This window comes from Chiloscyllium plagiosum, unplaced genomic scaffold, assembly GCF_037043375.1.
Source record: "Chiloscyllium plagiosum isolate Xiang-an unplaced genomic scaffold, Cpla_swu_hap1 HiC_scaffold_23, whole genome shotgun sequence".
NCBI lineage: Eukaryota > Metazoa > Chordata > Chondrichthyes > Orectolobiformes > Hemiscylliidae > Chiloscyllium > Chiloscyllium plagiosum.
Genome location: NW_028270161.1, coordinates 27,414,827 through 27,438,542, shown reverse-complemented (window position 1 = coordinate 27,438,542; position 23,716 = coordinate 27,414,827). Strand labels below are relative to the sequence as shown.

General features: G+C 41.0%; 1 protein-coding gene across 3 annotated transcripts in view; it reads right to left on the bottom strand.

Annotated features, from left to right (window-relative positions):
- Window positions 1-23,716, bottom strand: part of slc26a5 (solute carrier family 26 member 5) — an 81,486-nt gene that overhangs the window by 43,570 nt on the left and 14,200 nt on the right. For all 3 annotated transcript variants that reach the window (XM_043713848.2, XM_087999502.1, XM_087999503.1), the window contains 5 exons: window positions 23,204-23,411; window positions 14,517-14,656; window positions 7,265-7,375; window positions 746-921; window positions 295-459 (listed from right to left, as the gene is read on the bottom strand). In XM_043713848.2, the coding sequence (XP_043569783.2) occupies window positions 295-459; window positions 746-921; window positions 7,265-7,375; window positions 14,517-14,656; window positions 23,204-23,340 (729 nt within the window). In that variant the 5' untranslated portion in view covers window positions 23,341-23,411. Of the gene's footprint in view, window positions 1-294; window positions 460-745; window positions 922-7,264; window positions 7,376-14,516; window positions 14,657-23,203; window positions 23,412-23,716 lie in introns of those variants that run through there.

Below are 23,716 nucleotides of genomic sequence, written 5' to 3'. Positions count from 1 at the left end.
GTGATTTTACCTTGAGCAGCTAAACAAAGCACCAAGTCACTACCAGAACCCCTCAGCTGAGAGAAAATGAATACCCAGGAGGAATAAGATTCACTTTTGACTAAGAAAATCCAACAACTGGGACATGTCAAACTGTATCATGCTCAAGATTAGAAACAGCAGGAAACAACATTATATGGATAATTAAACTAGAAAAGGAGATTCAACTTTTCCTCTTCAACTAAATTCAATTCAAACAAAACATGAAAATCAGGTTTGTGAAGATTGTCTTTTTCTTTTAAAAAAGGTACTTACATTAATTGCTGACAGTGGTCCACCAAACCTTTTAGTTTGGATTCCCAGAAAGTACTTCAGCTGAGATGAAAAGACATGCAAAGCTGCTGCAGTAGTGAAACCTCGCACTACAGGTTCTGCCAGGTAAACGACTACAAATCCAAATCGTATGAGCCCAAGGCACAACTGTTTAGAAAGGAAGCAAATTAACTTCAGAAATAAATCAGGTATTATCAAAGTAGAATCAATTTTATTTTGTCTGTCTGCAGGTGTTTTCCAGCTACACCAGGTTCAGCACAATAGGACAGAGCTTACAGATTCCCAAAAGAAAATGTATCCACACAAGACCTAATTATAATAAATTAGAATCATCAATAAAATAAAAATCTCAATGCAGATAAGTAGCAATAATTCACAAAGGCACAACTAAGTTAAGTTGCATTTTTCTTGACTACCTTAATCTCCTGATTACCTGCATAATTCCTGAAAGGAGAGCTGTTGCAGCTGCTATTTTAACTCTCTCTGCATCTCTGGCCTCATGAAATTCAGTGTGATTAGTTGTATTCATAGAAGTAACATGAAACATTTGGTCAGGTGTAAGTCTTACAACAACACTTCCAACCATCAAACTGATTACTGCAAAGGTACCTAGAAAAAAGGAACAAAAGATAACTTACATTGAAGTCATTTTTGGTCAAGTAATGCTAGAAACTGTACCTTAGTATTTTTTAAGCTTATTCTACTTTGTAAAAACTCCAAAACATTAGCAAGACTTTTAGTGATCAATGGGTAAATAAGATTCTGCTTTCAGCATAATTGCAAATAACTAATACTAAATATTAAAAACAGGCTGATTTTGGTATTAAATCTTGAACTTTTCAAAAGAGACTCAAAACTTCACCCAAAATAATGGCTTGATTTACTATTTTATTCATTTGAGGCTTCTTTACTCCTACAGTCATAAAATTGTATCTGACCACTTTCTTCTATCCTCATACTGATCTCTTCCTAATCTGTTCATATCCCACATCCTACCACATTTGGTTCTGGAATAAGTTCTCAAGCCTAGCCTTCGGCCTTTGATTTACCATAATACTTGTGCAGTTTTAAAAAATATATTCTACCACTTTCACCTCCACGTTTGATATTCCCTTTGCCCCAATTTCCAGTACAATCCTAATCTGCTAAAGTGCTCTTGCAGCAATGTGGTAGTGTCCCTAACTCTGGGTTGAGAAGTTTCAGTTTGGGTCTCCTGACGTGGAGGTGCGTCAAAACGTGCTTGATTAAAATTATTTCCACTGCCGACAAAAGGGCTGAATTACCTCTAATATCAATATACTGGCATAGCCATTTGTGGTTTCAAGTTAAAGAGACGCATACAGATATTTGAAACACAAAATGGTTAACCATCCCAGATCTAGCTGGACCATAACACTAGAATCCCTTCATACTCCTACAAACAAAGATAAATCCTGGTTTCCTGGATGATCATGAGCTTGCATTCTTTTCCCCTGCCTCTTCCACTGCCACACCAAGTCCTCATGAACTTTGTAACAGCCTCTTGAATTTCACTGTGACCCTTACCATCAAGTCAAACTGCAGAAAACCTTCCTTTGGCCATAAGCCCTGATCTAGTATTCTTTCTATCGACATGTGATCTCTCTAGGTACTTCTGTCCATGAATACCACCATTTGCTCCCTTGAACCCACAATTTAATTTCATAGCTTTCATGCTGTCTGCCACTGCTTAAGCATTTCAGGTTAGTGTCTTCATTACATAAATGATTTGGATGCGAACATAAGAGGTACAGTTAGAAAGTTTGCAGATGATATTGGAGGTGTAGTGGACAGCGAAGACAGTTACCTTGGATTACAACAGAATCTGGGCCAAAGGGCTGAGAAGTGGCAGATGGAGTTTAATTCAGATAAATGCGAGGTGCTGCATTTTAGGAAAGCAAATCTTAATGGTAAGGTCCTAGGGAGTATTGCTGAACAAAGAGACCTTGGAGTGCAGGATCATAGCTCCTTGAAAGTGCAGTTGCAGGTAGATAGGATAGTGAAGGCGGCGTTTGGTATGCTTTCCTATATTGGTCAGAGTATTGAGTACAGGAGTTGGGAGGTCATGTTGCAGCTGTAGGACATTGGTTAGGCCACTGTTGGAATACTGCGTGCAATTCTGGTCTCTTTCCTATCGGAAAGATGTTGTGAAACTTGAAAGGGTTCAGAAAAGATTTACAAGGATGCTGCCAGGGTTGGAGGATTGAGCTATAGGGAGAGGCTGAACAGGCTGGGGCTGTTTTCCCTAGAGTGTTGGAGGCTAAAAGGTGACCTTAGAGGTTTACAAAATTATGAGGGGCATGGATAGGATAAATAGGCAAAGTCTTTTCCCTCGGGTCAGGAAGTCCAGAACTAGAGGGCATAGGTTTAGGGTGAGAGGGAAAAGATATAAAAGAGACCTAAGGGGCAACTTTTTCACGCAGAGGATGGTATGTGTATGGAATGAGCTGCCAGAGGTGGTGGAGGAGGCTGGTACAATTGCAACATTTAAGAGGCATTTGGATGGGTATATGAATAGGAAGGGTTTGGAGGGATATGGGCTGGGTGCTGGCAGGTGGGACTTGATTGGGTTGGACCGAAGGATCAGTTTCCATGCTGTATATCTCTGTCTCCAAAATAGCTATAACAAGCCTTCTTAAAAAATACTCATGATCATTTTACCAAATTACTATCTAAACATCACTTCTCCCTTTTAAATTTGAAGCATGTTATCAACACTCATTCATGCCTTTTTCTCTGCAAACCTGGTTTCGAATCTTTCCAACTCGATTTCTTTCCGACAACAGCACCGAAAATCGTAAATGAAGTTACAATATCCTCAAAGATTGTGGTACACTCTCCACTGCTATTTTGGCTGCAACCTTTCACAGTAAAGTCTCTTCACTCGGATCCAGATCAGTGGGGCTACTATCAACTGGCTCTACTTTCCAATCAGAACCAGGAGAACCTTTTAAAAAAAGGTTTTCCTTCCTTTTACTGCCAATCACTTTTAGCTTCCTCATCAATGTCCCATCCCATGAAAATAAAATCCAAATGTACAAGATCAGGTTCAATTAAAAACTAACAGTTCTAATCTGTCATCAGTTCCTCAATTCTAGTGTTGTCAGATTGCTTGCTTGACATCCAGCCCAGCTACTAACTTCATTTTTCATCATTAATTCAGTTCTCTTTTCTGTCCCAAATTGAACCAAACTGTTCTCAATAAGTTTGAGACACCCTCAGGTGAGATCAGTTTTCAGGTTCTACATCCTCACCATCACAAACACAACTAATTTCCATCTTGAATGCTTCCAATTCATGTCTATGAAAAACATGCATACTTTTAACACCTCCAAATTCTTCTGGTTGCACACCTATCTGAATTTCTGAGAACAGATGGAATTATCTATGACCAGACTAAATCTACCTTCGGAGGTATCAGAAACTATTTTAAAGTTCTGAGAGGATGAGTTTGGCTAAAATTCACGAAGAAAGGAAAACAGCTTTCTCAAGTTTATAGACTTGATAACTTTTCTGCCTTCCAATTGTCCATGCTTCCAATTTATAATTGCCATTCTTGGGTTTAAGTTACTTACACCCCTCCTCTCATCTGCAAGCCATTCGCAGGTTTCTTGTGCACCTTCCCACTCCCTTTGATACGATAGCTGAAGCCCAAACCTTCACACCCTAGGAGCTAGGATCTCACCTCCACACCCTCAACACAAATTCTGACCAACATTTTGTTCGATGTGCAACTCATTGGAAGTTTGCCTTTAGAAATTCAACACCCGTTCTTGTTTAAATGCACATCTATGAAGCACGTTGGTGTGTTTTTCTACATTACCACAGGGACACAGCAGATGCGGCCATTCGGCCCATTTTGTCCATGATGACCCAGAGACAGCCAGACCCTTTCCAATCCCATCTACTTGCACATGACCCATAGCCCTGCAGCTTACAGCATATAAAAGGTACAGATTCCAGGCCTTTATTTTTGACAAAACGTATAGGGTCTCTGGCTCTGTCAATTCAGACAGCAAATTCCACACATCTACCACCCTCTAAGTTTTTCATCACACCCCCTCTAATCCTTCTGCCTTAGTTGGAAGCTATATCCCAATTTTTGAGTTCTCTGTCAAGGGAAACAAGTTCCACCTGTCCACTCTCTCCCTACCTCTCACAATCATGTCACCCCCTTAGCCGCTGTTCCAAAAAAAAAAAACTCTAGCCTCTCCAATCTCTCCTTGTAGCTACAAAATTCTCCAACCCTAGCAACGTTCTAGTAAATCTCAAAATTGATTGCAACAATTTTCCCACCACTGAAGTTAGACAAACTGATCTACAATTGTTTGACATTTCCTTTGTACTACTTTTTTTAAACATTACAACACTTGCATTCCTCCAACACCTCATTGCTATATGGTGAAGATTGGAAAATAATCCTTAGTATCTGCTATTTCCTCCCGACCACCTTCAACATCCTGGAGAAGAATCCATTCAGCTCTGACAAAGTATCCACTTTCAAGGAGTCCAACTCCTGTAACACTTCCTCTCATTATGATTATTTTGTCCAATATTTCATACCCTTCCTCTTGGTTTACTATATCAATACCATCTCTTGCCTCTTAATATAGAGGCAAAAAAACATTTAAAATTCTTCCCATATCCTCTCCACCTTCTCACAAATTCCCTTCATCTCTGACAGATGGCGCTCTCAATAATCCTTTTGCTTTTCTGGTAAAATATTTTTGGGTTTTCCTTGATCTTACTGGCAAGTAAGTTTTCATGGTCTCAATTTCAATCTTAGAATCACCAGAGTGTGGAAACAGGTCCTATGGCCCAACAAGTTCACACCGACCCTCCGAAGATTAATGCACCCAAACCCATTCCCCTACCCTATTATCCTATATTTACCCCTGACTAGTGCATCTGACCCACAAAACCCTGAACACTTTGGGCAATTTATTATGGCCAATTCACCTAACCTGCACATCTTTGGATTGTGGGAGGAATTCAGAGCACCCAAAGGAAACCCATGCAGACATGGGAGAATGTGCAAACTCTAGTCGCCCAAGGCTGGAATGGAACCTGAGCCCTTGGTGCTGTGAGGCAACTGTGCAAATCACTGAGCCACCATGCTGCCCTTGATTTCCCCTTTTTTCACTTGATCCCTGTACTATCTACACTCTTCTTGGCTATTTTCAGTGTATTTTTATGATTACTATAAGTTCTCCTCTTCGTTTAATCACCCCATGTATTTTTCTAGACAACGAAAGGGGTCTAGGTTTAGCAGTATCACTCTTATTTTTGGTGCTTTGTGCCATGAGGATCTCACTTTTTAGTGCCTCCCACGAGTTATCACTGATGTATCCTTTAGCAACCCTGCCTGGTCAATCTCAGCCAAATCATTTCAGTTTTTTTTAAAAACATTTGCCTTACCCCAGTTGGAAACTTTTATTCCCAATTTAATTCCTGTCTTTTTCCATAATAGTACTAAATCTAATCAAATTGTGGTCATTATCCTGACAGTCACCCAAATTCATTCCACCTCCATGCCTATCTTCATTTCTCAAGAGTAAATCCAGATTTCTTTTCTCATATCAGGCTTGTCACATATTATTCTTCTGAAAAAAAAATAAATCCTCCTGGACACAGCGCATGAATTTTTCACCCAGTTGATACTGGGGTAGTTAAAGTTTCCTATTATTATTGTCCTCATTCCTCCAGGCAGAAATTTGTCTCCTTCTAACTATTTGGGAGTCTGTAGTTAACTCCTAGCAGTGTGATTTTCTTTTAATTCCTTTTAACGATGTCACCTTGTGAGGCAATGTCTAGAAAACTACACCAGATCGCAAACAAATCCATAACCTCATCCACAATCTGAGCTACAAATCTTTTCAAAAGCTTTAACTTATATAGCGTTTTATAACAAAGCAGAGAATCTGGATGAAGGAAGCGACGGCATGGTTGCTAACCTTACAGACGGCACGAAGATAGGTGGAGAGATAGGTAGTATCGAAGGAGGCGGCTACTGAATGATTTGGACATGCTAAGTGACTCAGCATAGAAAAGTGACAGATGGAACAGGGTGCGATAAAGTGAGGTTATACATTTTGGGAGGAAGAATAGGGGTAGATTTTCTAAAATCGGGAAAGGCCTCAGAAATCTGAAGTGCAAAAAGGGACTTGGAGGTCTAATTCAGGTTTCTCTCAAGGCTAGTATGGAGGTTCAGTTGGCAGTTAGGAAGACAAATTGGCATTTATTTCAAGAGGGCTAGAAAACAAAAGCCAGATGATGATGTGTATTGCTGAGGTTTTAAAAGGCTCTGGTCAGACATTTGGAATATTGAACGCAGTTTAGGGCTCCTTAACTAAGCAAAAACGTGTTGGTGTTGGAGGGTGTCCAGAGGAGGTTTATAAAAAGTGATCCTGAGAATGAAAAGGTGTGTCTTACAAGGAGCAGTTGAGGACTCGGTCTGTATTTGATGGGAGTCTGGAAGGGTCAGAGGGGATTTGATTGAAACTTATAGGATACCAAGGGGTCTGGATAGAGCGAACAAAGATAAAATGCTTCCACTAATCGGAGACTAGGACCTGGAGATCAGAGCCTCAGGGTGAAGAGATGACTCTTTAGAACCAAGATAAGGAGAAATTACTTCAGCCAGAGGGTGGTACCGCTATGAATCTCATTGCTACATGGGCTGTGGAGACCAAGTCAATGACTACATTTGGGAAAGAGATAGATAGGCTATTAATTAATAAAGGAATCATGGGTTGTGGGGTGAAAGCAGGAGAACGGGGTTGAGAAACATCAACTACGATCGAATGATGGAACTGACTTTAGTTAAATGGCCTAATTCTGTTCCGACATATCTTATACTCTTAATGTTACAGATGCCATTTAGTCATCAAATTGACCAAGATGACCAACATATCAAAACTCACATACAACATACCTATTGATACATGTCTTGAAGTCCCAAAGATGGCGTAAAGCAAAACAGGAAAAACTGAAGAATAGAGCCCAAACACAGGTGGCACAGCTGCCAAAATGGCATAAGCTAAACCTAGGAGAGGGAGGGAAAAGAAAATCCAACTGGTGCTGTTATTTACCAAAAGAACAAACAAGACTATCACATAATGGAGGAACCAAAGAATGTAAAACTATTGTTTTTGTCATTTCTGACTAACTATTACTGGACTTGAAACATTAATTGTATTTTTCTCTACAGATTGTGCGGAACTGTTGCCTTTTTCAACCTTTTCTCTTTGTTTCAGATTTCCAGCATATTCAGTTAGTTTTTGTTTTGTTAACAAACCATTGTTTGCAATTCTTTGGTCTGTCACTTTATAGGTAAAAAAGGAGATATAATACCATTAACTTAGAAGTGTCAAAATAAAGTACTTCTACTATTAGAATTTAATTTCATAATTGAATATTCTACACAGTCACAGATCTTGCCCGAGATATTGTATTATTGTATATGGTGGGTAGTTGTCTCCACATGCAATGGCAGTGTTCATGTCGATATTCTGACATGTCTTGCAATGGTTACCATGACAGGGTTCTACAGTGTTATGGTTGTTGTCCTGAAGGCTGGGTAGTTTGCGAACGCTGGTCTGTTTAAAGGCAAGAAGTGGAGGCATAGGGAAAGTCTTGGCAAGGGGCTCATCCTCATCAATAATTTTCTTCACAGTCAGCAACACATGGCATAGTTTCTCAACTCCTGGGAAGTACTGGACAGTGTAGGGTATACTATCAGTTGCATCCTGTGTCCATCTTCAGATGTCATTATGGTTTCTCGCTGTGGCACAATGGAACTGGCAATTGCGTTGAGCATCAGACTCTGTTCTTTTGAGGGCGCTCTTCAGCACCTTCAGGTGTCTGTCACGTTCCTCCTCCTCTGAACAGATCCTGTGTATGCATAGGGCTTATCTGTAGGCGATGGCTGTTTTTATGTTTAGGGTGGAATGAGGTACTGAGGTGCCCGTCCATGATGGAGGTGTATGTTGAAGAATGATGCAGATACGAGAGAGTAGTCCAAGTCTAGTGGGATGAAACTTGTTGATACCGCTGCAGTTGTTTCAGTGACGACTCAACATGGGTCAGGAGGAAGAAAATGTCATCAGTATATCTGGTGTATAGTGCTGAATGGAGGTCCTGTACAGCAAAGAAGTCTTGTTCAAACTTGTACATGGAAATGTTGGCATGTTGAGGTGCAAATTTGGTCCCCATGGCTGTCAGTGTGTCTGGATGAAGAACTGGTGTCAAAGGTGAAGATGTTGTGGTCAAGAATGCAGTGGATGAGTTGGAGGATGGTGCTTGGAGGTTGGTAGTGGTTGGTATTGAGTACTGAAGCTGCTGCAGCAATGCTGTCATCTTGGGGTATGCTGGTGTAGAGTGCCAAAATGTCCATTGTGAAGACGACTCTTCTATACTTAACTTAATCCAAACTAGCACAAACTCAAATTAATTATGACATTAAATTACAATCCACCAAAATTAAATTACATTGTACTATATTACTCTGCCAACATTGCCTACCTCATACACTGCAGGCAAGGATGCCCCAAGACATTGTATGTTGGTGAGACCAAGCAGACACTATGACAACAGCTGAAAGGACACTCTGCAAAATCATCAAACAGGGATGTTTGTTGCGGAACACTTTAGTCAGGGATACTCAGCCTTGGATCTTCATGTGACCATCCACCAAAGCGGACTTCAGAAAATGCAACAAAGCAGAGTGGCCAAGCAGAGGCTGTTAGCAAAGTTCAGTACCCACGAGGAAGGCCTCAACCAGGACCTTGGGTTCATGTCATATTAAAGGTAATCCCATTACATGACACACCTCTCAGTCTTCTACTCCATCTCACACTTTGCAGAATTGTAATTGCAGATGCATTCTATTTTATTCAAAAAGAACAGTCCAGCAATGTAACATTTTATAAATTCATATTTTGCAAATAGAACCAGTCTGGCTCAAGATTAGGATACAGACAGACTTGAAACTCACACCTTTAATGCATTGTCACTTTTTTATAAAACCTTGAGAACGTGACTTGAAAGTAGTTCTGTGATTCAGGAAGTTAATAAAACAAACCTGCAACCCATTCTAAAAGATGAAAGACTTAACAGCAATCTAGGTTTGTTCAATATCGTTTAAGTTGCACGACACTGACCTTTTGCTTACCATTTTAAGATCCTGCTCCACCAGGTACCTGAAGGAACAGTGCTCCAAAAGCTACTACTTCCAAATAAACTTGTTGGACTATAACCTGGCATTGAGATGTTTGAACTTCATCCATCCCATACCAACACTTCCACCTCTTAATCATGCATGCAGACTGGACAGGCACTCAATCTTATCAGGGGTAGCAGCTAGCACTCAGCACATGTTTTGACCCATCTCCTGTCTCTCAGGCAGATGGCCCTCAGCACTTTGTGTACGCTAGATTAAAAAAAAGTTACACCATGGCAATGGAATTTTAATATATGTAAGAACTGTGTATAAAGAGGCTACTGTAAGAAGTGCATTTCAGGATTCTGTTGCTGATTCCAACTTGTGCCACTGCAGTTGCTGAATAAGGAGGCTATTTTCAGCACTCACCCTCAGGATTCCCTCCAACAACTTGCCCACCACCGACATCAGGCTCACTGGTCTATAGTCCCCCGGCTTGTCCTCACTCTTAAACAGTGGCACCACGTTTGCCAACCTCCAGTCTTCCAGCACCTCACCTGTGGCTATCGATGATATAAATATCTCAGCAAGAGGCCCAGCAATCACTTCTCTAGCTTCCCAGAGTTCTAAGGTACACCTGATCAAGTCCTGGGGATTTATCCACCTTTACGCGTTTCAAGTCATCCAGCACTTCCTCCTCTGTAATCTGACATTTTACAAGGTGTCACCATCTGTTTCCCTACATTCTATATCTCCCATATCCTTTTCCACAGTAAATATGGATGCAAAATACTCATTTAGCATCTCCCCCATTTTCCACAGCTCCACACAAAGGCCACCTTGCTGATCTTTGAGGGGCCCTATTCTCTCCCTAGTTACCCTTTTATCCCTAATGTATTGTAAAAACCCTTTGGTTTCTCCTTAATTCTATTTGCCAAAGCTATCTCATGTCTCCTTTTTGCCCTGATTTCCTCAAGTATACTCCTACTGCCTTTATACTCTAAGGATTCACTTGACCTATCCTCAATATACCTTACATATGCTTCCTTCTTTTTCTTTACCAAACCCTCAATTTCTTTAGTCATCCAGCATTCTCTATACCTAGCAGCCTCTCTTTTCACCTTAACAGGAATAAACTTTCTCTGGATTCTTGTTATCTCATGCCTGAAGGCTTCCCATTTTCCAACCATCCCTTTACCTATGAACATCTGCCAATCAGCTTTTGAAAGTTCTTGCCTAATACCATCAAAATTGCTCCTTCTACAATTTAGAACTTCAACTTTTAGATCTGGTCTACCCTTTTCCATCACTATTTTAAATCTAATGGAATTATGGTCACTGGCCCCAAAGTGCTCCCCCACTGACACCTCAGTCACTTGCCCTGCCTTATTTCCCAAGAACAGATCAAGTTTTGCACCTTCTCTAGTAGGTACATACACATACTGAATCAGAAAATTTTCTTGTACACACAAATTCCTCTCCATTTAAACCCTTAACACTATGGCAGTCCCAGTCAATGCTTGGAAAGTTAAAATCCCCTACCATAACCACCCTATTATACTTACAGATGGCTGAGATCTCCTTACAAGTTTGTTTCTCAATTTCCCTTTGACTACTAGGGGGTCTATAATACAATCCCAATAAGGTGATCATCCTTTTCTTATTTCTGTTCCACCCAAATAACTTCCCTGGATGTATTTCCAGGAATATCCTCCCTCAGTACAGCTGTAATGCTATCCCTTATCAAGAACACCACTCCCCCTCCTCTCTTGCCTCCCTTTCTATCCTTCCTGTAGCAAGTGTATCCTGGAACATTAAGCTGCCAGTCCTGCCCACCCCAGTCATGTTTTTGTAATTGCTGTGATATCCCAGTCCCATGTTCCTAACCATGCCCAGAGTTCATCTGCCTGCCATGTTAGGCCCCTTGCATTGAAATAAACACAGTTTAATTTATTACTCCTACCTTATCCCTACCTGCTCAGAGTGTTGGACTCTTCTGTTCTGAAGTGTACCAGTCTCAGATTGATCTCTTTCCTCTATCTCCCAGGGTAGTCCCCCTCACCCCTCCACCTTACTAGTTTAAATCCGCTCGAGCAGCTCTTGCAAATTTCCCTGCCATATTAGCCCCCTTCCAATTTAGGTGCAATCCGTCCTTCTTGTACAGGTCACTTCTACCCCAAAAGAAATTCCAATGATCCAAAAATTTGAATCTTCCTCCATACACCAGTTCCTCAGCCATGCATTCACCTGCTCTATCCTCCTATTCCTGCCCTCATTAGCTCATAGTACCGGGAGTATTCCAGCATTACTACTATCAGGGACCTCCTTTTTAAATCCCTGCCTAATTGTGTAATCACCCTTCAGAATCTCAACCTTTTCCCTTCCTATATCGTTGGCTCCAATGTGGACAATGACCTTGTGCTGGCCCCTCTCCCCCTTGAGAACATTCTGCACCCTCAGACATCCTTGATCCTGGCACCAGAGAAGCAACACACCATTCTGATTTTTCGCTGCTAGCCAATATTAATTGAGTGATTAACAACAAGATATATTGCAGAATGTGATGGGTGTAAGAAACTTTAAAGTCTTTGAAGTACTCAACTGGCAGTCTATGGAGAATTATGTAACATTTTAGATTGATTATCAGAATTAGGAATATTTAGAAGTGTAAAACAACCTCCAGCTCCTTGTTCAAAAATTAAGGTTAAAGAAAAGGCTGTTATAGGTTGGAAGGTGAGAGGTACCTGAAGATTTAGTCGTAGAGAGCCAAAGGTAACAATGGAACGAGTGCATCAGAAAATTCATAGTATGTATATATCCTGTATAAGGTGTTAGATTTTGGACATTAGTAGACAGAAGGAGTAATATTATGTTGTCATATTATCCATAAAGAAATAGGAACTGAAAGTGTTAGGGTGTCACATTTTACTGCTGCATTAGTCACGTCATGACATAACAAATCGAGCCCAATGAGTTGTAAGAAATATACGGTGAAGCTCCACCATGGAGGTTAGAGTGTGGTTATTTCTAATATATGGAAAGATGAGGATAGTGAACTTTAAGATGTGATAAAAGCTGATTTTAAGAATGGTGCTTTGAAGAAAGCCCTCAATACCCGAAACAAGACGAGCTGGACGTTTACCTAGTTGCAACACAAACAATGGAGGTTTAACATACTTTGAACATTATTTTTATTCTAAATATAAAATCCAGTCATGTCACCTACTCTGCAGTCCACTTGACTGCAAGCTTGGGTGATTTGATTGGTTGGGTATAAAAGGCTTAGATTGCTTTTCTGAGAAGGTGGTGCAAGTTATTTATACCTGAAGACAATGGCAGCAGGCTCTTGGTTTACAGGGACTCGCCCCAAATTTCCGTAAATATTGTGCTGTGAAATGTCACCTTTCTTATAAGTTGAAAGGGATTTGAGATCAAAGTTAGCTAAATAACCTTGCATTCAGGTCGAATATGGAAGTGTGATTTGGAGATGTCAGTATTGGACTGGGGTGGACAAAGTTAAAAGTCACAACACCAGGTTATAGTCCAATAAGTTTATTTGGAAGCAATAGCTTTCGAAGCACTACTTCTTCATCAGGTGGTTGTGGAGCAGAATTAAGAAACAATTTATTGCAACAGGATTGTAGTGTCATGGAATGTAATATTAAGCAAATTTAACTTAATTCTTTCATCTTTTAGAATAATCATGTTAGTTCAGTTCCTTCACATGTAAATTGCAGAACTTTTAAAAAATCATATTCAAGACAATTTTAACAATAGGTGCCATCTCAGCTCAGATAATGTATTGAAGGTGTGAGGTTAAAGTCTGTCTGTATCTATCCCAATGTTAGGCCATACTGATTCTAGAGCGGGATTTACGAAATCTTTGTCGAGAGTATATTGCTAGGAAAGCACAGCAGGTCAGGCAACAGAGGAGCAGGAGAATCAATGTTTTGGGCATAGACTCCATCAGGAATGAGGCTTGTGGGCCGGGGGCTGACAGACAAATGGGAGGGAGTGGGATTGGGGGGAGAAGGTAACTGAGAAAGCAGAGAGACAATGAGGAAGCTATTGAAATCCACATTTATCTCGTGTGATTACAGGGTCCCAAGGTGGAATGAGGCGTTCTTCCTCCAGGAATTGGGTGGCAATGGTTTGGTAGTGAAGGCAGTCCAGGACCTGTGTGCTTGACGGAGTGGAAAGGGGAGTTGAAGTGTTCAGCCATGGGGCAGTGGGGTTGGTGGAGGATGATGCGATAATATTTATTTATTACAATAAAAGTGAATTATTCTTTCAGTCATGAACTGAAAAATCTAAACTTCTTACTTACATCTGTGAGACCAAATAATAAAAAACAGTAACAAACTCCTTTATCAGTGACTACATACAAAACAGTCCACTGAATACCAAGTATCCTGAGGTGGTGACATATATAAATACAAAATACAAGTCAATCCTTGACAGGGTGAGAATCAAAAGGAGGTGGGTGGTTAAGAAGGAGGGTTGCCAAGTGAGACAGAAGTTGGGGGGGAAAGAGAGAAGAGGGCAGCGAAAGAGGGAGGAGAGGGAAACTCTGTAGCCAAAAACTTCTATGACATGACTTTATCTTATGGTCTTTATCTTCTAAAATTTCAAATTTCACACATTCTGACAACTATTTCCAAACTTACCTTTGCCTTTCAGTCTCAGTCATTGATCACAGTCTGCATTTTGGCTCTTAGCCTTCTGGCCTTGGTTTCTTAATACTTATAATTTTTGAAAAGATCAGTAATTATGTTCCGTTCAACAATCAGACAGTAATTACAAAGAATATACAGACTGGGTACTTTTCTCCCCCATTTAAATAATAAATATGTTGGACAATAAATTTTGGCAGCATATGGGTAGAACAGAGAAAAGTACACCTCATACCATACAATCCAACTAAACATATTTAGACCATTGCTCAGTATTTTAGGTTTAAACAAAATAAAATGTCATGGTTCTCAAACACATTTGTACTTCAAAAACAAATTACTTTCATATTTACTTTGAGGTAGCTGCAGCATGGCTGTGCTCAAACCAGAAATTATGTCTCCAAGAATATACTCTTTCACTGGATATTTGGGTAGCCATTCCAGAATGGGAACAAATCTGAAGAGTATTGACTTGGCCCTCTTGGATGAGCAACTATAGAAAACAAAATAAATGTTGCAGTTATGTTAACAGAACTGAAATAGCAAGTTGACAAGGCAGGAGGCACAGTATTCCTTTCAGTGCCCTAAGCAGCCTTGGAACAACTTGAAATTTACTCTCCAATCACCTTTCACTGAAATGAAGTAGTTTGTACAGTGTTGTCATGTTTGAGTAATTGCAACTGGATTTTCACTTAAATTTCAAGATGACTTTTGCAGGTAAATGTGAATTTGTACTTTAGAGTGTAGTAAGGATATGGACTGCTTTGCCTGCAACGGTAGTAGATTCGCCAAGTTTAAGTGCATTTAAGTCGTCATTGGACAGGCATATGGACTTACATGGAATAGTGTAGGTGGGATAGGCTTCAGGTTAGTATGACAGGGCAACATCGAGGGCCTGTACTGCACTGTAATGTTCTATGTTCTATAACAGAGGTCCACAATTGCTAAAGCTGAAAGTGCAGAGGATGGGATGTCAGACACAATTATACACCAATATACAGTGCATTTGATTAATGGCTCAGGAAAGGTAAATGATAGGCTTGACATAATAAATACTAGAAGTAAAGCAGGAGATAAATACGGTCTATAGTCTGGCATATGGGCAAAGACATTCAAATGATAATAGATGACATGTAACAATAGCAAGTTTGAAATTTAGATTCAGATGCTTCATACTCCAGGGTCTTACACAAGATATCAGAATTAAGGATTAAGTTTTGGAATTCAATTAGAAGCTAAATCAGAAGGCTTTGAGATTTCCAGTGTTCTAGGTGGAGAAAACTAGTTAAAAAAGAGTGACAGGCTGTACACTCGCACCAGTCCCTTTAAGATGTGCAAGTGCAATTGCTCTGAAAAGGGACCATACTGCATAAAATACACAGATCAAGGATGGGGAACTTTGACAGAGGTACAGTTACATTGCAGCACATTAAAGGGAAGAAGGCACAATGAATTTCATCCACTGATACTTGCTCATTTACATAGCACGTTTTATAATTTTACATCAAGCTCAAAGAAATTGTTAGGGAGTCTGCATACAGTTTATACAGGAAGAACATCACAATGTAACATAAGAATCACTAACCAAATTTCTAAAAGCTCAGTTCTTAAATTAAAAAACAGTTTGCAATGTTCCTGCTTTGTAAGGAACTAAGTAACACCTAGCAATGTCATTTAGCAGTTAGTGTCTAAACCAAAAGGGATTTAGGGGTGCTCATCCATGAATCATAATATACAAGCACCCAAGTTCAACGAGTAAAAGGGAAGAAAAATGGAATATTAGCCATTACTTCAAAAGGAAATGGAGTATAAAAATAGTGAGATTTTGCTAAAACTTTATATTATGCACTAAAAATCAGACCAAACCTGGAATATTGTGAATAGTTTTTGTCCCACTTTCCAAAGTAAAAATGATAACTGGCATTGGATTCGTTAGTTTGATTTAGGGTATGGAGGGATTTTTCTTGAGAGGTTCTATAGGTTAGGCTTTACTCATTAAATTTAGGAGAATGAGAGAATAATCTACTGAAACAAGGTTTTTAAGGGCTTGACAGGGTAGATGCAAACAGTTGTCTTCCTCCTTGTGCCAAAGGAGAGCCAAAGACCAGAATGCATGTCAGAGAAAGGATCACTCATTTAAGATAAATGAGGGAGAATTTCTTCTCTCAACGTTATAAATTTGTGGAACTGTTTGCCAGAGTTGTTGAAGCTGGGTCATTAAGTATATTCAAGGCTGAGATTGACAATTTTAAATCAATAATAGTTTAAAAGGTTATGGGGAAAAGGCAGAAAAGTAGAGTTGAGGATTATCAGCGCAACCAATATCTAATTAAATGATGGGAAAGATTATAGCCTACTTCTGCTCCTACATATTGCAGCCTTGAGCTCAGGGCAGTAGAATCAAGGAGCTTCCAAAAGACAACTGGATAGATTTTTGAAGACTAATGTACAAGATGATGGCAGAGGAAAAATGCAAAGCATGGGACAAAAGGGCATCTCTTGCATTATGAGATTTTATCATTCATATTCCAAATGGTAGGTATGTTAACAGAGAGCAAGGCATCAACTAATCTATTAATCCAATGAGTTCCAGCTCATTCATTACTTTTGAAGATAAAGAACTATCAAACTGACAAATCAAATACAATGCCCCTGTTGGCCTGTTGTTTGTATTCATGAAGTGGTGAGCATCACTGGCTTACCAGCATCGGTTGTGCATTCCTGATTAGCCACAAGGTGGTGGGAAGCTGCCTTCTTGAAATACTGCAGTTGATTTGGTGCAGACACATCCAGTGTGATTAAGGAGAGTATTCCAGGTTTTAAGGCCTATACTGAAGGAGTACCATATACAGGGTCTCCCCACCTGTACCCACAGGGGATATGTTCCAGGATCTACCATAGAAGGCCAAAACCACGGCTGGTGCAAACACATTCATTTAAAATGGGAAACGCATCTTCCTGGTAGCCCCCTGGTTTTGGAATGTTCCCTATACTATGTTTGGGCCATGGTAAACACTGGTTAATTGAAACAGTGGAAATCAGACTTGTGGATATTGGGGGGGGGGGGGGGGGGGGGGGGCCGCCTTGTATTTCCAAGTCAGAATGGTCACAGTGGAGTGGGAACTTGCCAGCGCTACCATTTTTATGTAGCTGCTGTCCTCAGTCTTTTAGATAGCTGCAAATTGTAAAGTATAAATTTGTAAAGTGCAATCTATAGAGTCATAGAGATGTACAGCATGGAAACAGGCCCTTCAGTTGAACCCGTCCATGCTGACCAGATATCCCAACCCAATCTAGTCCCACCTGCCAGAAAACATCCCATATTCCTCCAAACCCTTCCTATTCATATACCCATCCAAATGCCTTTTAAATTGTTGTAATTGTACCAGCCTCCACCACATCCTCTGGCAGCTCATTCCATACACGTACCACCCTCTGCATGAAAAAGTTGTCCCTTAGGTCTCTTTAAACCTTTCCCCTCTCATCCTAAACCTATGCCCCCTAGTTCTGGACTCCCTGACCCCAGGGAAAAGACATTGTCTATTTACCCTATCCATGCCCCTCAATTTTGTAAACCTAGAGGTCACCCCTCAGCCTCCAACACTCCAGGGAAAACAGCCCCAGCCTGTTCAGCCTCTCCCTATAGCTCAAATCCTCCAACCCTAGCAACATCCTTGTAAATCTTTTCTGAACCCTTTCAAGTTTCACAATATCTTTACAATAGGAAGGAGACCAGAATTTCACGCAATATTCCAACAGTAGCCTAACCAATGTCCTGTACAGCCGCAACTTGACCGCCCAACTCCTGTACTCAATACTGACCAATAAAGGAAAGCATACCAAACGCCTTCCTCACTATCCTTTCTACCTGCGACTCCACTTTTAAGGAACTATGAACCTGCACTCCAAGGTCTCTTTGTTCAGCAACACTCCCTAGGACCTTACCATTAAGTGTAGAAGTCCTGCTAAGATTTGCTTTCCCAAAATGCAGCACCTTGCATTTATCTGAATTGAACTCCATCTGCCACTTCTCAGCCCATTAGCACATCTGGTCCAGATCCTGTTGTAATCAAGAGGTAGCCCCCTTCGCTGTCCACTACACCACCAATTTTGGTGTCATCTGCAAACTTACTAACTGTACCTCTTATGCTCACATCCAAATCATTTATGTAAATGACAAAAAGTAGAGGACCCAGCACAGATCCTTGTGGCACTCCACTGATCACAGGCCTCCAGTCTGAAAAACTACCCTCCACCCTCTGTCATCTTCTACTTTTGAGCCAGTTCTATACAAATGGCTAGCTCTCCCTGTATTCCATGAGATCTAACCTTGCTAATCAGTCTCCAGTGCATCTTGTAAATGGTTCATACTGCTGCTATTGTATATCAGTGATGGAGTGAGTGAATGTTTGCGAATTCTGGTGTCAAGTTGACTTCTTTGCCTTGGATGGCACACTTGTTGGTTGTGTACACATCCAGATAAGGGGAGCTTTATCATATTCCTGACTTGGGCCTTGTAGATCATAGACAGGATTTACTGAGTTGAGCTAAATCAGAGGGTTAAGCCTCTATTATGCTCTCGAAGAAAGAGCATCTACACAGCTGGTCCAGTTCAGTTTCTGGTCAATAGTAACCACCTGAATGTTGATAATGAGAAATATGGTGATGGCAATGCCACTGAATGTCAAGGAGCTAATATTAGTCTCTTTTGGAAGTGGTCATTGCCTTGCATGAATTATTTACCATTTTTTAGCGCACTCATTCCTGAAAAGCTCATGCTCAAAATATTGATTTTCCTGCTCCTGGGGTGCTGCCTGACCAGTTGTGCTTTTCCAGCCCCACACTGACTTTTTCGCACAAGTCCAGAAATGGTTCTGAGGAAGGGTCATCAGACCAAAACGTCAACTCTGATCACTTATTCACAGATGTTACCAGACCTACTGAACTTTTCCAGCAATTTCTGTTTTGGGTCTGGACTTAGTCATGGCCTTGCAGCATTTGGATACGAACTGCATCAGTGTCTGAGGAGTCACAAATGGTATGAATATGGAGAGATTCAACATTCCCACTTTTGACATTATGATGGAGGGAAGGTCATTGATGTAATACCTGTAAATGGTTAGGCCTAGGATACTATCCTAAGGAACCCCTATAGAGATGCCCTAGAATGGAGTTAGCTGACCTCCAATCACCTCCCTTGTGCTAAATGTGACAAAGAGCTTCCCTAGATTCCTAGTCACTCCAGTTTTGTTAGGGATCCTTGATGCCATTGTAGCTCAAATACAGCCATTATGTCAAGTGTCATCACTCATCTCACCATGCTCTTTACTTCAAGCACAAACCAAGGCAATATTGAGGTAAGGAGTCAAGTATGGAAAGCAAAAGATCGAGCAGGTTATTGTTCAGTAAGTCCACTCGATAGCACTTTGGTAACACCTTCCATTACGTTAATGATGTAGCGCGGACGGTAGGATGGTAAACAACAGCGTGGACCGTATTACTGCTCAGCTATCACACACACACCAAAAGGCAGTTGGCCAGTGTTGTAGATGTACTGCAGTAGCTCAGCCAAGGGCACAGCAATTTCTTCAGCACAAGCCTTCAGTACCATGGCTGGACTGCTATCAAAGTCAGTGGCCATTGCAGCATCTAATGCTGTCAGCCATTTTTTAAAAATTCATTTGTGGGACTTGGGTGTTGTTGGCTGGCCAGCATTGATAGCCCATCGCTATTTGCCCTTGAAGTGGTGGGGAGCTGCCTTTTTGAATCACTGCAGTCCAGTTGCTGTAGGTTGACCCACAATGCCAGTAAGAGGGAATTCCAGGATTTCGACCCAACGACTGAAGGAACGGAACAGCAGTTTATTTCCAAGTTAGGGTGTTGAATGGCTTGGAGGGAAACTTGCAGGTGGTGGCATTCCCAAGTATCTGCTGCCCTTGATGGAAATGCTGAGTTTGGAAGGTACTGTCTAAGGATCTTTGGTGATTTTCTGCAGGGCATCTTGTAGATAGTATACACTGCTGCTCTTGAGTGCTGATGGAGGAGGGATTGAATGTTTGTAGATGTGGTGTCAATCAAGTAGGTTGCTTTGTCCTGGAAAGTGTCAAGCTTCTTGAGTGTTGTTGGAGCTGCACGCATCCAGACAAGTGGAGAACATTCCATTACACTCCTGACTTGCACCTTGTAGATGGTGGACAGGCTAGGGGGGAGTCAGGAAGTAAGTCACTTACCTAGTCTCTGACCTGCGTTTGTAGCCAGTGTTTATGTGGCGAGTCCAGTTGAGATTCTGGTCAACAGTAACCCAAAGAGTGTTGACATTGGGGGAATTCAGTGATGGCAATATCACTGAATGTTAAGGGGTGGTGGTTAATGGTCTTTTGTTAATGGTCATTGTCTGGCATTTGTGAGGTGCAAATGTTACTTGCCACTTGTTGACCCAAGCCTGGATATTGTCTAGATCTTGCTGCATTTGAGCACAGACTGCTTCAGTTGCTGAGTCGTCGCAAATGGTGCTGAACACTATGCAATCACTGGTGAACGTCCCCATTTCTGACCTTATGATAGAGGGAAGGTCATTGATAAAGTAGCTGAAGATTGCTGGACCTAAGATACTATTCTGAGGGTCTCCTGCAGAGATGTCCTGGAGCTGAGATGACTGACCTGTCACAGCCACAGCCATCTTCCTTTGTGCCAGGTATGACTAACCAGTGGAGTGCTTGCCCTCATACCCACTGATTCCAGTTTTGTGAGGGTTCCTTGATGCCACACTTGGTCAAATGCAACCTTGATGTCAAGGGCTGTCACAGTCATCTCACCTCTGGAATTCAGCTCTTTTGTCCATGTTTGAACTAAGGCAGAAATGAGATCAGGAGCCAAGTGACCCTGGCAAAACCCAAACTGGAAGTCACTGAGCAGATTGTTGCTGAGTGAGTGCTGCTTGGTAGCACTGTTAATGACCCCTCCACTTTATGACAGAGAGTAGACTGATAGTGCTGTAATTGGGCAGTTTGGATTTGTCCTGCTTTTTGTGTATAGGACATTCCTGGGCAACTTTCGACATTGTCAGGTAGATGCCAGTGTTGTAACTGTACTGGAAGAGCTTGGCTAGGGGACGACAAGTTCTAGAGCACACAATTTCAGTACTACTGCCGGAATGTTATGCGGGCCCATTTCCTTTGCAGTATCCAATGCCTCCAGCAGTTTCTTAGTATCACATGAAGTGAATCAAACTGGCTGGAGACTGATATCTGTGATGCTGGGGACCACTAGAGGAGCCGGAGATTGATCATCCATTCGGCACTTCTGACTCAAGATTGTTGTGAATGCATCAGCCTAATCTTCTGCACTGATGTGCTGGGCTCCTCCATCATAGAGGATGGGGAATTTGTGGAATCTCCTCCTCCAGTGAGTTCTTTAATTGCCCACCACCATTCATGGTTGTATGTGGAAGGATTGCAGAACTTCGATCTGATTAGTTGATTGTGAGATAGTTTAGCTCGATCACTTGCTGTTTGGCACACTAGTTCTGTGTGGTAGCTTCACCAGGTTGACATGCCATTTTTTTGATATACGCCTGATGCTGCTCCTGGTATGCCCTCCTGCACTCTCATTTGAACCAGGGTTGATTGCCTGGCTTGAAGGTTTCTTGATATGGGTTTATAAAATCAGGAGGGGCATTGATAGGGTAAACAGACACTGTCTTTCCCCCAGGGTAGGGGAGCTCAAAACTAGAGGGCATAAGTTTAAGATGAGGGGGTAAAGATTTATAAATTTTTCCAGAGGGTGGCATATGTAGGAATGAGCTGCCAGAGGAAGTTGTGGTGGCTGGTATAATTTCAACATTTAAAAGGCATCTGGATGGGTCTATGAATGGGAAGGATTTAAAAGGATGTGGGTCAAATGCTGATAAATAGAATTAATTGCAATATCTGGTCAGTATGGACAAATTGGGCAAAAGGGTTTGTTAGTGCTGTATATCTAACTCTACGACATGAATTGAATCGTTAGCTTAAGGACTTGTGCCTGTGATGCTTGGTTGTCCAGAGGAGTCTGGGTTGAATCATGCACTTGTCATTTCTGGTTGGAAATGGTTTTAGAATTAGCCAAACAGGAATCAGAGTGTGAACATTTGAGATCCGCACTGAGATCTATTAAAAAGTGTCTTTTTTTCCCTTTTAAAAGGAATTTATAGAAAGCAAATTCAAAGCACGTCTTCTTTCCAAAGCAAGTTTTGCTTAACTTAGGGTGTTGTATGGACAATGGAACTGCTTACTGCATTTGGGCGTTGCCTTCAATAAAGAAAAATAGTTTTGCTGATGAGTCAAAAGGCATAACAGTAAAACAGGGGTCATTGAACATGCATAGAACAAATTTCCATATTCTTTCGCAATCAAAATATTTAAATAAGCCTAACAAGCTAATGTTTATCAAAGAATAGTAGAAAGTTTCACATGACCTAGCCCCACAACAACTTGAGAATTCATAACTAGATCACACTGTACAGGTACATTATCCTTTATCTGAAACCCTCAGGGCTAGCTGGCTTTCAAAATAAGTGACAGTTTAACGGTGAAATAAAAAAATCTTACCGAACAGCAGACACACCTGTGAGTACTACAAGCGGAGGCAGAATTGATGCCAGACTGATGTTGGTCGAATGGGTGTGGAGTTGGGTTAACTGTTTGAACGTCAAACAATCTTGCTATGGAGAAAAAAAAAACTTCAAGAGAGATCTTCAGATTCTGAGATTTCAGATAAAGGACTATGTACCTGTATTACAATTTCCAACCTACGCGTCCATCCTGGAACGGGGATTTGGAAGGAGAAACCTGATGTAGCAGTTGATTTTATGTTCTGGTAGCTTGCAACAGAGCAGGTTATTAATTTGGACAACACCACAAATGGCTTCAGAAGAAAGGTGACAGATTATATTCTTTCAAAAGAGAAAGAAAAGAAAATCAATAGACAAACTGTCATTTCAAGTAGTCTTGCTCCATGGACATTGAAGCTCAACACAAAAAAAGCAATTTACAAAACATACCGAAAATACCGAAGTAGTTTTGTGCTTCTAGATAGCTTTGGTTTCACCCTCTTATGGAGATAAGAGTCTAAAGTCTCCTGATTAAAAACCGGCCGGTTGACATTGAAGCTTGGGGGACTCATTTCAACAACATCCATTCTGGAAATAAAGTTCTCAATCAAATGTTCAAGAGCCGTGGAAGCAGTTTCAAGTACCTCTTCAGTAACCACTACAAGGAAACAAACAATAGAAGCTTTACATTAGAATAAGCGTATATGTTTCTTTCAAAATGGTAATCATATTATAAGGCGGTGTTTGGTATGCTTTCCTTTATTGGTCAGAGTATTGAGTACAGGAGTTAGGAGGTCATGTTGCGGCTGTACAGGACATTGTTTAGGCCACTGTTGGAATATTGCGTGCAATTCTGATCTTCTTCCTATCGGAAAGATGTTGTGAAACTTGAAAGGGTTCAGAAAAGATTTACAAGGATGCTGCCAGGGTTGGAGTATCTGAGCTACAGGGAGAGGCTGAACA